Source organism: Telopea speciosissima, chromosome 1, assembly GCF_018873765.1.
Source record: "Telopea speciosissima isolate NSW1024214 ecotype Mountain lineage chromosome 1, Tspe_v1, whole genome shotgun sequence".
NCBI classification, from domain to species: Eukaryota; Viridiplantae; Streptophyta; class Magnoliopsida; order Proteales; family Proteaceae; genus Telopea; species Telopea speciosissima.
In genome coordinates, this window is record NC_057916.1 from 23775037 (window position 1) to 23789681 (window position 14645).

A 14645-nucleotide genomic window follows, 5' to 3' on the forward strand; every position below is an offset into this window, starting at 1 on the left:
CTCTTTCATAGGTTCTTGTGGTTCTATGGGGCCATGGAGGGCGGTGGTCTTTTCTCTAATCTTCTCCTGCTTGGGAATTTGGGTTCCCCTGATATTTCCCTCCATAATCTCCCCAACAAAACATGAAAATTATAGGTCACAATCAAGGTCTATAATTTACCCCCCAAAAAATCAAGGTCTATAGATATGGTTCATGGTCTCACACTCGCATACAGGCACACTGTGGCTCATGGCCTACGGTCCACGCCCATGGAAGGCCCGGATTTTCCTTTACTGATAGACACTGATTTTTCATGGTCTTACTATTTTAAAGTGGGGAAAAGGCTCTTTGAGTCAGAGCCTCCTCCTCACGTGTATTATTATATTATTTTTTAGAAATTAGTTTACCGTCCGGGAGTGTGAACTATGCAAGCACTCCCATGAGTCTATCTCTCTCCTCCCTATATGAAAAGACACCTCTGCCTTATTGTTTGAAAAGGAGAGAGATAGACAATTAGACACATGTGAGTGCTGGTGTTAGGGGTGTCAATGGGTCGGATTGGGCCGGGCCTGCCCTAAACCCTAACCCAACCCTAGAGGCCTTAACCTAAACCCTGACCCGACCCGACTCTGCTAGGGCCAAGAAACCCTCAACCCAGTCTCGACCTTGCCAGGGTTTTTTCCTAACCCGACCCAATCCTGATTGACCTTGATAGGGTTGGGCAGGGTCGGGTTGGCCCTGATTGACCCTGTCTTGACCCTGACCCTGACCCTGACCCTGACCCTGATTTTATTTGTAATCCCATGTGCCTTTAAGGCTTTTTTTGTCTTTTGCTTTTTAATTTTTTTATTAGGCTATATATATAAATAAATATTGGACAAATATATATATATATATATATATATATATATAATATTATATACATATAATTAATACAGGTCGGATTGGGTCGGGCCGGGCTAAACCTGGGATCTAAACCCTGACCTAACCCGACCCTGCCAAGGCCAGACTATAACTAAACCCAAACCTACCCTCAGGGTTGAAAAATTAGGGTGGGGTCCGGGCCGGGCTCAGGTCAGGTTCGGGCGGGTTCGGGCCAGCCGAGCTTTATTGACACCCCTAGCTGGCGTAGGCCACTCCAAGATAGAAAACTAATTCCCTCAATTTTTTTTATTGAGAATGAAAAAATGATTTAAAACACCAGTGTGAGGAAGGGTAGTGTACCCTACTTGCTCAGAGAACCCTCTCCTTTTTAAGTGTAAATGATGATACTTGAAAAATAATCTTGATCAACTCTTGCATTCGTTAGTGGGAAAATGATTCTAATAATCAATAATGATTGTTTTAATTTACTGATCAAAGTACGTTTCATGATATATTAGATGTTATATATGGAAAATGGGACCATTGTAGATTAGGCTGCCTCCTATTGCATGATATATGGTACTATGGTCTACATTTTCATGTCAATTGCAATTTACTAAGTTTCTACCAAAGTCTTTCCACCAAAAAAAATAAAAAACGAAGTTTCTACCAAAGTCCTTTTTCTTTTTGGGGAAAAGTTTTCTTTGAGCCAATGGCGTAGGGTACACTAGCGCCCTTTCGATGTCTTTTTCTTCCCTCCTCAAATAAAATGACCTCTACCCTCTAGTTACAAATCGATTTATCGTCCCTTATTGATGTGTTCCACTTGCTCAAAGAATTGTACCCCTTTCATTTTTTTAGAGCGTTATATATTTGATTGGCCCAAAGATGTGCCCCAATTTTGTGGGTAGATAGAACCCTAGGTTCCTAGTCATGTCATATTTTGAGTTGAAATAAAGTTTGGGGGTGCTATTCTCTGTGTCGCAGCACATGCTGTGCCCAGGCACATGGGGGTGGGTGCAATGACCACTCTACCCCCTGAGTGATAGGCCCATGTGCCTGGGCGCAGCCTGCGTTGTGGCACAGAGAACATTCTCCCTAAAGTTTGTCCAGGGACAAAATAGAGCCTTTTAAAATCTAAGATTGTGAAAAACTACACAGTAGTGATCTGAGTATCGTAAGCATGCATGGACAGACGTAGGGTTGTATACCAATGTATAAGAAAAGTATAAAAAAATGTAAGTTGGGATTTGATAAATGATTAGTAACTCATCATGATCGATCAAAAATTATCACATCACTCTACCAGATGGGAAAATTTTATGAACCATCAAGTGGCATTTTTCCATTTTTTATTTTATTTTATAATATCAAATATGAAGGCTTAGTCTTTCAGTTTAAAAATGCAATTTCCAACAAAACCTGATACCAATGTTGAATTTGGGTTGATAAGGAGACTGGTCCCTAGCCGGCTAAAATTTGGGCGGAGTCCATAGTAGCATTTTCTAATCCAATCCAGGGATCAAGTAAAACTTTAATCAAAGAAATAAAAGGGGCAGATGAGCAGATCCCTCCCAATTCCCGCCTACCTCACTACCTAACCCTCCCTCCCTCCCTTCCCTTTTTTTTTTTTGGCTCTTTTTAAAAGGATTAAAAGATCCACCAGTTCCGGCTCTTGCCCATTAACTCTTAATATCTGGAAATCTCAAGTTAACACAGAAGAGAGCATGACACAAGTATAGATTCCATTTAGATGGATCTAATTAAAACTTAAATAATAAAAAATAAAAGGGCAAGAGATCATTGTCTGGTTGTATGGCCCTTACACCAACACAGAACTAATGATAGAGTGCGAAAAAGCATTGATTGATCGACAGGGATGAAATATTTTTAATTCATGGAAATGGGAATGGTAATTTCTAACACTCTTGTGTTTGGATGCAAGAGCCACGTGACCAGGTATCGTTCTTTTTCCCAAAATAAAATAAGGGAAAGAGTTTTCTATTTGAGAGTGTAGGACCTATACCAACGTGGGGGCCAGTAGAAGCACGCACCAAAGCATCAAAGAAAGGCGGGTTTCTACCTTTCATGGGGGCGGGGTGGTCATCTTGCCCCCATCCCGTGTCTGGGCACAAGGGCCACACTCTTGGACAGGCTCTTTTTTTCCCATAAAATAAAACACTTGGTTTCCTGGAGTGTGCAAACAACTTCCCAGTTCCTACAGTTTATTTTACCCACGAAGCATTATTTCTAGGGGTTAAAACTGTTGGAAAAATACGATAAGTTATTAAATATTGAGAGAGAGAACTTATCTGTTATATCGTTGTCACGGTAGGAGAGCTTTATTCAAGATGCAAGAGGGCTGAATCATGCCAATTTTATACACTTTAAAGACCATAGACACCCCTATGGTGCAACAAGGAGTGCGAATTGACCTCCAAGATAAAACAGCCCTATGATTTCCTGCAGTACACTCTTCCACCCTGGAAGGCCACCAAAAATAGAGTAGACATACCTGCTCGATGTGTAACAATAAACCCTACCCAAACATAGTCATTATTGAGTAGTAGCCTTTCTTCTATGTGCCCTTTCTATATATTCCAAACTATAGGATATAAACCACTTCCACTCTCCTCCATACCCAATGTGGGACTAAGTGTTCAAGTAACGAGCGATTACGATTTTGACTCTTGTGGGTGACAACCACCAAAACAAAAAACTCAAAGAGAGGTATTTTAAATCTTTTGACTCTTTGTTAAACTCATTTTAAAACCAACATAAAGTTTAGTATCCAGGTCATAAAAATGCAGGGTGGTCCCAATATAAGGACAGTCACCTTGGCATTAGTCATAGAAAAATAAGAACCCAATGTCTGAACAAGAAATACAAGAAGGAAATATAAAACGGAACACTACATGTTATATAGATAATGGTTCGGAATTTTCAGAGAATCATACTGATCCATACATCATCTCCTTGAAACTGTTAAACACATGGAAGTGGTGTTCAAGTAGGCCTCCCCAAACCACCATGAACCCATACATATATCATCTCATACTTCTAAGCCACAAGTGAACTCGAAGTAGAACTCTATGGAAGACAAAATAATATGACATTCCATATAGAGCAACAATCTAATCTAAAAATGTTTACTTTCTGAGAAATTTTGAAATATAGCATAGCACCATTAACAACGCTTGTGAGTGCTGGTGGTTAGTACGAGTAAATCTGTTTTGCATTTCATGCAGCCAAAACCTCATTTCCAGAAGCTGCACTTTCTTGACTGAGAGCTTCATACTGGATATTAAGACCCCCATCTGCAATGGCTGTTGTGGGAACAGGATCTCTCTCACTGCTGCAGAAGATTTATAACCAGGTTAAGCTATGGACACATACACAAAAGAATGATGAAGAATACACATTTGAAAGCAGTGTAGGAAACATAGTTTACAAGAAACATGCGTGCGGATAATACGTCAAAGTCATATTCCGGGCTTTTTGTTATAGGAAGCCTACAAAGAATCAAAATGACGGTTTATGTGTTGGGTTTTTATGTCAGTCCTTATCAATACTCCTTAAGTTATCAGTTGAGGTCTATGAGCGGAAGCAGGATCATGAGGCTTTCCAAGGTTTCAAAGGTGACAGGGAAATGGAGACAAGGATTTGTCCGGAGACTTGGTTGAGGGTGATAGGATATATCTGCACTAATGTTTTGTTGATATGGTAGACGATCATGTCACGTCATCCATCGATGCAAGTAGGTTTTCCAATCAAGTTAAATTCTTGTGCATTCGTGGATTTGTGCTATTGCATAATTATTTATTGTCATTGTTTTTGACTCATGATGTTGGAGAAATTTGAGTGCAAAACTCGGTGTAAAGGATGTCATGAAATGAAGTACTCATGAAATCCATTTCCCAGCCAAAAGTATGCAGTAATCCAACAAATAAACACTTGAGAGGGCCACAGATAAAAGGTTGCATCAATACAATGTTCCAACTTTGTGATCAGTGAGTTTTCTGTTTGCACTTTCTCCAATCTAGCTGATCATCTGATGTCTAACAACAACAACAACTCAGCCTTATCCCAACTAAATGGGATTGGCTACATGGATCCTTTCAAAACAAAGTAGGGAAAACGGATGTCCTCTCAAAGGGAAAGAAAAGTAAGAGGAATGAAGAAATGAGATAAGAAAAGTGAGAAACGGAAAATGAAAGTAAGAGGAAAGAGGATAGCCCAGGAAATTAGAAAAACCTCAACTCCATGATGACGACAACGTGGATCCTTGCTTTCCAATAGGCTCTATCTGAGATCACACTAGGCACAAGATCCAGACTATGCATGTCATTCTTCACAACGTCTCCTATGGTCATTTTAGGCCTGCCCCTAGCTTTTCTAGCTCTTTCAATCAGGATCAAATCACTCCTTAATGGGGCATCCCCAAGCCTCTGTTCAGCATGGCCATACCACCTCAGACGACATTCTCGGAGCTTGTCACTGATCGGGGCAACTCCCACATCATCTCTAATACGTTCGTTCCTCACTTTATCCTTCCTAGTTCTGCCGCACATCCATCTTAACATCCTCATCATTGCAACACATAGTTTCGCTATATGACACTTCTTAACTTCCCAACATTCCACCCCATACATCATAGCTGGTCGGACAACAGTCCCGTAGTTTAAGTTTTAAAGGAATATGTCGGTCGCACCTCTCCCCTTCATCCATCTCACTTTAATTCTCTGTGAAACATCATCGTTTATGTTACCTTCTTTGTTTATGGTAGACCCTAGATATCTAAAATAGTCACTTGGCGGTATCTCTCTTCTTAATTTTCACCATGTCATTATCCATCATAGTGTGACTAAAGTTACACATCATATACGCCGTCTTTGATCTACTAATCTTAAAGCCTCTAGTTTCCAAGGCTGATCTCCACATCTCTAACTTAGCATAAATCCCTGCTTTTGTCACATCCACCAAAACGTTATCATCGGCGAAGAGCATACACCACAAGACCTCGTCTTGAATGTTCTTGGTTAATTCATCCATGATAAGCGCAAACAAATAAGGGCTTAGGGCTGATCTTCGGTGTAACCCAACCGAAATTGGAAATTTCTTGCCCTAGCCTCCCACAGTTTTCACACTAGTCACCATACCCTCATACATATCTTTAATTACATCTATATATTTACTTGATACCCCTCTTTGCAAGAACATCCTAGATTAAATCTCTAGGGACTTTGTCATAGACTTTCTCCAAGTCAATAAAGACCATATGGAGATCCTTTTTACTAGCTCAACATCTTTCCATGAGTAGCTTTTGTCGTGGATATACCTAACTAGCATAAAACCAAAATGATTCTTCGAGATATGAGTCTCTCTTCTTAGATGGGCTTCAATAACCTTCTCCCAAAGTTTCATAGTATGACTCATTAGTTTTATGCTTCTATAGTTATTGCAGCTTTGAATATCACCTTTATTTTTGTAGATCAGAACTACAATGCTTCTCCTTCATTCATTTGGCATTTTCCTTGTGTTCATAATCTTGTTAAATAACGTGGTTAACCAATATACCCCACATACTCCTAGGGCCTTCCACACTTCTATTGGGATCTCATCCGGGCTTGGTCTCTTGCCCACTTTCATCTTTCTTAAGGCTTCTTTAACTTCTGCTACACCAACCTTTTGTACATATCTATGATGTGTGGTGTCTTGATGAATAATGCAATTATCCGGTTCAGTCATACTTGAACTATCTCCATTTAGTAGTTCACAAATATACTCATCCCATTTCCTCACAATGCCCTCATCCCTTACCAACACTCTTCCATCCTCCCTTTTTATACATCTCACCTGGTCGAAATCTCTATTCTTCCTTTGTCTCATTTTTTCCCCTTCCTTTGTGTTTAGATTAATATAGAGCTCTTCATATTTCCTCGCCCTAGCCATCCCTACCATCTTCTTAGCCTCGTTTCTGGCCTCATTATACCTCTTTTTATCTTCTGTTTCTTTAGCCTGTCTTAAGCCTCTCTTTCTTGGTCTTGATGGCTGTTTGGATCTCCTCATCCCACAACCAAGTCTCCCTAGGGGCCTGATGCCTACCTTTAGTTTCCCCTAGAACTTCTTTGGCAACCCTCTTAATACAAGTCAACATCTTGTTCCACATCACATTGGTGTCTCCCTCAAAATCCCACTTTCCTTGTTTGACCACATTTTCAATAAATGTACCTAGGAACTCCCCTTTTAGTCTCCACCATCTTATCTTAGGGTACATAGGTTCCCTCCTACGCTTCTGTGCTCTGAGGCACATATCCAAGACCACCAGTCTATGTTGGATATGTGCCTCACTGCACACTGCACAGAAGCACACATATCAACATTGTCCTCAACGCAAACATTCTGACAAAGGTCTGTCGAGAAGGGCAACCACCAACATTGTCCAGATTGATGTGCATGTGAACTGACAGTAATGTAGAGAGAGAAAAGATGTGGACTGTTGCATTTGAAACAGAGATAATTGCCATGCAAGTACGTGTTTGTGTGATCCATTGGTGTAGTTCAAGGAGGTTACTGTTCATGCAACACTGTTCATATGGTATGGTATTGTGTACATGAACAGTGGTACTGTTCATATAGTACTGTTCATGTGAACAGTAATGTGGGCCATTCTGGCCATTAGAAGGAGATATTTCTGGAGACGTGGGATAATTTCTAGAAGATCTAATGGGCCCCAATTGGAGATATCAAGTGGCGAGGATCAGATTTTATTGCTGTCATTCTCTAGTTTCTATTTTCAGTTTCAGAAAGTAGATTTTTCTTTTATTGTAATGATGTTAGTTGGTTAGGAGTTTCAATTTTATAGTTTCTAATTCTATTAGATTGCTATTTTGTAAAGAATCTTTCTCCAGGAACGAGGGTTTTGAAAACTATTAATAAAAACTGGGGCTGCATTACAGCCTCCATGATTTGGGTTTTAAAGAAAGAGAAAGCTTTGCTTTTTTTGCTGAGATAGTCAGTGGCTATGTGAGAGAGCTACGTTGCGAGACCCTGGGTGAGAGGCCCTTCCCTATCACTTCTTTCTTCCTATCTTTTATTATTATTTTTTTCCTTTGTTCTGCAATTGATATTCTAGTCCAGTGAAATCCAGGAACTGTTCATCATTGTCCTAGATTATTAACAGGTATTTTCAATCTTTGTTTGATGTTTGATTAACTGATTGTTTCTGTCTTCAGTATCCTAATATGTTCTAAAGTTTTCCAGCCCAACTAAGGTCTGTTTAACAGCAGCATGTTATGATCTTCAGTCAATGATTCCAGAACATCTAACCATTGGTTTGTTCTGAGTTTTTAATATGTTACACCCCCTGTTAGCCCTCTTCGATCCAAGTTGAAGACCCATTTGACTGTTGGATTGTTAGTTCTTATAAATATTTTCAAGTTGCTAATTCTGTTTTCATACTTTATAATTCCAGTTTCAGATTTATTCACCAAAAAAAAAATTCCAGTTTCAGGTTGTTTCTCCCAATCCCTCAATTGATTTAATCTGTAATTTTGAGCATTCTTTCATCATAACAGGACATCCATTTGATGGGAATTTCAGCCCAATCCAGTGGTTTAATCTAGAGTTATCAGACATCCCCTATTCTGTCCATATGTTCTGTATGTCAGTTCACTGCGATCCTGATTTTCTGTAGGAGTGTTAGTATTGTTCTCTTGCAGCCTAGCTTCCCCTACATCACGCATCTATATATGCATCTATTGAAATAGTTTTGAGACAAAGTAAGAGGTCATCTCAGGTAAATCCAACATACCTTACTGAATAAATGATGATTCCAAGAGCCACACCACCAAAAGCGAGATAGTACAACCAGTCGACCTGAAGATGTATTGGTTAACAACCCAGTTAGAACAGATTCATTTTAGCACCACTACAGAAAAAGAAAAAAAGAGGTGTAGAAAAGTACTGATGGAAGATTATTGCATGTTTTAAAGGACCAACGATTGTAATAAGCAAAAGTCCCTCATCAAGTGCACTGCTGTGGATTCATTTTATGACGTTTCACACATGGGGATGCCTAATGCAACAGCCCCCGCCTCCACCAAATATAATCAAATCAAGAGATGAGATATTTGATCGGGATCACTGAGTAATGGACCCAGATCCAAGTTAAAGGGATACCTGCTGGTGGTAAAAGAAAATGCGGATAACAACTGCCCACATATCTGAGGTGAGAATGGAGAGATTGAACAATGTAGCCCCGCTCATCTGTGAGCCAAATACTCCTATTAGAAAACTGTAAGCATGCAATTACTAAATATATGCTCTCTCTTTTGCAAGAAAAGAAATTATAAACTTAGCAGGCAAAAACTAATTCTTCTAATTTCTCTGTCATGCTGCTTTAATTTGAATAAATAGAATTAACCAGAAATCTTAAAAGCCCTAGCTTTGTCCATTGGGCAGGAGGGTCTACATGTTTTCTGCATCCGTCCTTCACCAGGTGGTGGGTTTCAGAACAAAATTCTCCCACCATGAGCCAGGAAGGGTTACCTGTGTGTGTGTGCATCCGGAAATGCGTTTAAATTGTGATTTGGTTTTGAGTATGGCACTGTCGAGACTTTTTTTTTTCTTCGAGAAAAACAAAGAACTATTGAGTGTAGCTAGAGATCACATCACAAAGTTGAATCAAATGAATGCATCCTAGAGTTCAGAGTTACAGGGTGCAAAGATTAGCAGTGTTGTGGTCAGAAAACAAAATCTCATTTACATGTAAAAGGGAGAGCTGATTTGACCAATAAATGTGGACAACAAGGAAACTGACCTTCAGAACAAAAGGAACCAAAGAGTAGAACATAAAAGTCGACAATGCAAAGCCAGCAAACAGTGATATCTGCATACAAGAAACAGGATGCAGTGGAGTTTTATGAACTCACTCATAGAAGGTAAAATTGATTGCATCTAATTCATCGGTAAAGAAGCAAAGTTAAAATTACAAAGGTAGGTCAACAATCAGGAAACTAGATTATTTTTCAAATCATTTACAGGATTACAAATAATCATGCATGAGAAGTCTTCTAAGGGTACAATGCTCCAAGAATTAATACATTACAATTAGTATTAGATACACATCCCATCTTTAATTAGGGAATATAAAACAAGGAAGAACCATAAGAACCTCCCATAGCCACAACAAATCAGCCAGCATCATGATGCATCCAGTAAATATCAGATGATACTGATACATTAGAATAAAGGAGAGGTTAAAATGCCTCTAGTGAATTAGTGAAGTTTCTTTACTGAACTGAATCAATTCCAAGTAAAGAAATTTTAAAAAATAAACAACAATTATGAGAAGTGGTCCTGTTCCAATAAACAATCTTGCTATTTTAAATATGAGGTGATAAAAAATTGCACAACATCCTAAATACACAGAGGGCAACTGAAGTACTTCCATTATGCTATTATGTGGGCCATACATTGAGAAACGGGCCTTTGCAGAAGTGCCAACATCATAAGTTTATTTTATATCAGATATTTCTGCCTTTAATTTCTAAGATGCATTATGTAGCACCATTGATTTAGTGAAGAGATTGCCTTGATTCTGTGTCAAGCTACAAAAGGATATTGTGTCAACGCAGAGCTCTAGTCTAATACTTGCTCTTAAATCTTAATTTTAATAAGTTCCGATTTACTTATAAGGAGGGAAGAAGAAGAAGGTGCAAGTGACTCAAGCAGATTGCAGAGCATTAAAATTTTTTTTACAATTTCTAACTGTCTATGCTCAACCAAAGATGAAAGCATGATATGGCTCTAGCTCAATCTATAAAAGATAATCAAATACTCATACAAAACAGAGAAGTATGCTTGTTAAACAGAAAATATATAGGACAGAAGCTTAAGTGATACATGCATCCCACTCAACATCTTATAGCATTAGATTACTCACAATTTCTGCAGTCCATTTGACTTCTTCAATAGTCTTCCTTTCCACAACAGATCTAAGAGAAAGTTATGGAATGAAAACAACTTTCTACTAAGGTTACTCCCTTAAATCAAATGATAAGCTATACCATAAAGCTGTGTATCACAAGATAAACAAGGATATTAATAGTAAATACTAACAAGTGGCTATGTTTGTATCTCACCTATTGTTTCCAAAAGAAAAGGATACATCTCACATATACTCACTAACAATCCAAAGACACCAAGCATTGAAATCACTTCAACAAGATCTTTCTTTTTGACACAGTACTCCTGCATATAGAGAAGAATAAAGACAGTAAAGTTACAAGAGGAAAGTAATCGCTTATGTTTTTAATCCATTTTTAGTTGAAGTTGGCAAATATAGGTTGTGCAGATATGATATAGCATCAGGAACACAACTATACACCAATTACGGTCCTTTCCAAAAAAAATAACACAATCCAAATTTCTTATAGATATTGGATGGATGAAGAGCCATGTGCCATGCACATGCAGGACAAAATATCCTATGTTCTTTAATATTTATGCAGATGGTGAGGGCATATGCAGTAGCAGAGGGCTTAATTGAAAGGGTAAAGGTTAGAAAACAAGGAAGCATGTCACTTCTTTTTCCTTTGTGCTTGTGTATGTGTATGAACAAATTGTTGTATTAGAGAAACTAAATTCAGGCCAGTACAGCTCTTATATGATAAAAATGCATTTGGCGGTAAATGTGGCAAACAAGAAATTTCTTTACTAGGAAAAAATTACCAAAAATGCAAGAAGAAGAATCAGTTGTAGTCGCAACCCACAAGAGACTAACATCAGCTATGAGAAGAAAATGGAGAACAATAAAAAGCTAACAGCAAGAGCTAGCATCAGCTACATGAACAGACTTTTCTGCCCAAAAAAAGGGTCTAATCTTCTGGATCCAAGAAGGCTTATCATACATAAAGCAGTATTTGTACTAACATAAAACCCTATTCATTGAATATAAATGTGTATAAAAATTTAATTATTGGCAAGTATAGTGGGATGGTTCCTCCCCCTAACAGATCCATCTTTTGGGGTGGTTGGGCCAGACCATGACACGTGGTATCAGAGCCAAATCCAGAGATGTGAGGATGTGAGAACATTGTATTGTGGATCCCCCTGGTGAGGGTGCCAGGGATTGAGCAGGGAAAAAGAGTAAACACTCCCTTGTTTGTTTGAAGTAAAATGTCTGGAAGTTAAATAAAGTAAAAGAAAATTTTAACTTTATCTACTTTATTTATGGTCTATGGGCATTAAAATAATGGTCACACTGTGAAACTTTGACAAATGTCTTTTATTTCACATGAAACAAAATCTGATAATAAAAAATTTATGTAACTTTTTTTTTCAAACTTCCACCCCTTCTATAGTAGAAAAAAAAAAAAAAACAGAGCCTATATTAGGCCCTGTACGCCATTCAACAACATGCTGGGGGGTTTTTACATGTGGTGATCTGAAAATGCAATTAGTCTATTTCCCATGTCAAGCATTTTCTATTTGGCAATCCCCACCTCAAAAGATTTCAGCTCACTTGCAAAAAGATGCCAATGTTCTCACCCTTGTTTATTAGAAAGGAAAGCCCCCATGTTCTTGTCCTTAATTATTATTTAAAAAAATCAAGTAAAAAATTTCAAATAGATTCAAGGATACTCTTCATTGTTGAGTGTAATACATGCTTGGCTGGGGGCTTAAGCGGACAGCAATACATGGCCAATCTAGCAATAACTGATGGACATCAAAATGGTAGAAAACCCACAAAGTTCAAGGGGGGGGGGTCACTAACCTCTCCAACATTGCTCATTGCATAGCACAGTGTACCAATAATAACAAGTGTATCACCCAGAAGAGGTTTGTCCCCACCTGCAATCAAATTGTTGGTTAGGAACACAATTAAAAACAAGAAATAACAAACATCTTTTTATGCAAGCAGTGGCTTCTCGCTGTGGTGGCAGAATAGAACTATCCAAGTGGGAAGGAAGCTCTCTTCAATGTTACTCCAATGATTAGTATCAGCATAAAACACACATGCAAAAAACACAACACACACACACACACACACATGCATGCATGCACTCACGCATTGTGTACACACGACTATGTTTTGTTCTTTTGTAAAATAGGGAGGGGGCAAGTAGTGTTCAGGCGGGTTTGGAACCAGGATCAGCAGTCTCGGTTCTCAAGGATGTCACTAACTTTGCATTAAAATAAAGTAAAACAGACATAAAGACAGAAATCAACACTGCAAAGCACCATGATGATTGAGTGGTTGGAAAACTAATGAATAGCAAAATCACCTCCACCAGCAATCCCAGCATCTGAGAGAAGCACTAAACAGAGGCCTACCACACAGATAGCTGCACCCAAGAACTGCCACAAGGAATATCGGGTCTTTATGAAAATCCAGGTGAGAATCATGACCCATGGTATTGTCCAACAATCCAAAATGGTCACACTAGTAATTGATGAGTACTGGAATGCCTTAATAACTGCAAGAGCATACAAGGTAGTTAGCAATTATGGATTTATAAAATATCCCATATCAAGTGTAGCTGCCTAGAGGTCTGATCAGATAGAGCATTGCTCTTTCCCTTGTTTTGTGGAGATGGGTAGGAAAACCCAGTCTCAAATAGCATGAAACAGGAAGCAAACAAAACCCATCTAAGACTCACCGAGATAATTCCCTTGAACATCAACAAAGCCCAACGGGATGTACCAATACCAAGGAACCTGCATACCAACAAAATAAATAACAAAGAAAAAACTCTGTTATTCAAGCAAACTAAATCACATCTGATAAGATTATAGTTCTCAATCATCACAACGTTTTAAGCGTGCACAATGTAAATTTGAGGTAGCTTTTCCATCAATAATATTCAATAGTGTTACAGATACAGATTTATCATTACGTTGTTTGATTTTAGGAAGTCAAGTAGTGAAATTTGAAAAGTAATTGACCCAAAAAAAATTGTATGAGAAAGTGGGAATTGGGATCATCATTACCAATAACCTTTGGCGCCTATACAAAAGAACGCAACCGTAAACCAAGGCTAGTAAAGCATAAGTAAAGAACGACTGTGTAAGAGGCAGATCGACACCTACAAACACTCACTAATTAAATGGAAGAAAACAATACATCTCCAAGTTAAGAGAACAGGAGAGAGAAAATATACAAAAAAGCAAAAATTGTTCTGAAAAGAGGGGGAGAGAGGGTATGGTCCGTATGGAAGTCACCTAAATCAACCAAGAGGGAGGAACAGAGGGCAGTGATGGCGAGGTTGAAAGAAACAACTTGGCCAAGGAAGAGGAGGAACAAGACGCGCAATACCTCCTTACTCCTCCACCTGATGTTCATAGCTGAAACCAAAACACAAATCAATATATTTTCTTATACAGAGGTGATACTTGATAGTGTGTAGTTTCAGTTCAAACTCAACCAGAACAAGACTGGTCGAGAATTCAAAAACGATATAAATAAAACCAGAGAAAAATCAAAGAGAAGGTTGTTTACAGATTTCAAACGTCTATCAGTAACATCGATTTCGATACTTTTTCACGTACACATTTTAATTAGTTAATTAATTATTGGGTAAGTCGGGGGTTGGGTTTCAACATCATATGCAAAGTGCAGCACCAACCATTCTACAATTACTTCTACTTCTACTTCTACCAGAGAATCCAGAGATTCAACTGTGTGGAGAGTGAAAGAGAAGAAAGAAAATTACAGAGAGGGGAAATTGATCAAATCAAATGGAAATGAGGGGCGTGGAGTGAACTCACTAGCCACGATCCTTCCGTACTCTACATT

The 14645-nt window shown here is 38.6% G+C and overlaps 1 protein-coding gene across 2 annotated transcripts; it reads right to left on the reverse strand.

The window, feature by feature from the left end:
• Window positions 1-3746: 3746 nt before the first annotated feature.
• LOC122665767 (solute carrier family 35 member F2-like) lies at window positions 3747-14332 on the reverse strand. 2 transcript variants are annotated; one of them, XM_043861915.1, is made up of 11 exons: window positions 14072-14332; window positions 13841-13935; window positions 13510-13567; window positions 13135-13326; window positions 12624-12700; window positions 11016-11098; window positions 10791-10842; window positions 9666-9734; window positions 9026-9112; window positions 8658-8722; window positions 3747-4196 (listed from the first exon to the last, which is right to left on the reverse strand). In XM_043861915.1, exons 1-11 carry the CDS (start codon window positions 14190-14192, stop codon window positions 4085-4087), a joined length of 1011 nt encoding a protein of 336 aa, XP_043717850.1. In that variant the 5' UTR covers window positions 14193-14332; the 3' UTR covers window positions 3747-4084. The 2 variants fall into 2 exon arrangements, with proteins under 2 accessions (XP_043717850.1, XP_043717843.1); XM_043861908.1 differs by having other exon boundaries at window positions 3747-4199.
• Window positions 14333-14645: the final 313 nt, after the last annotated feature.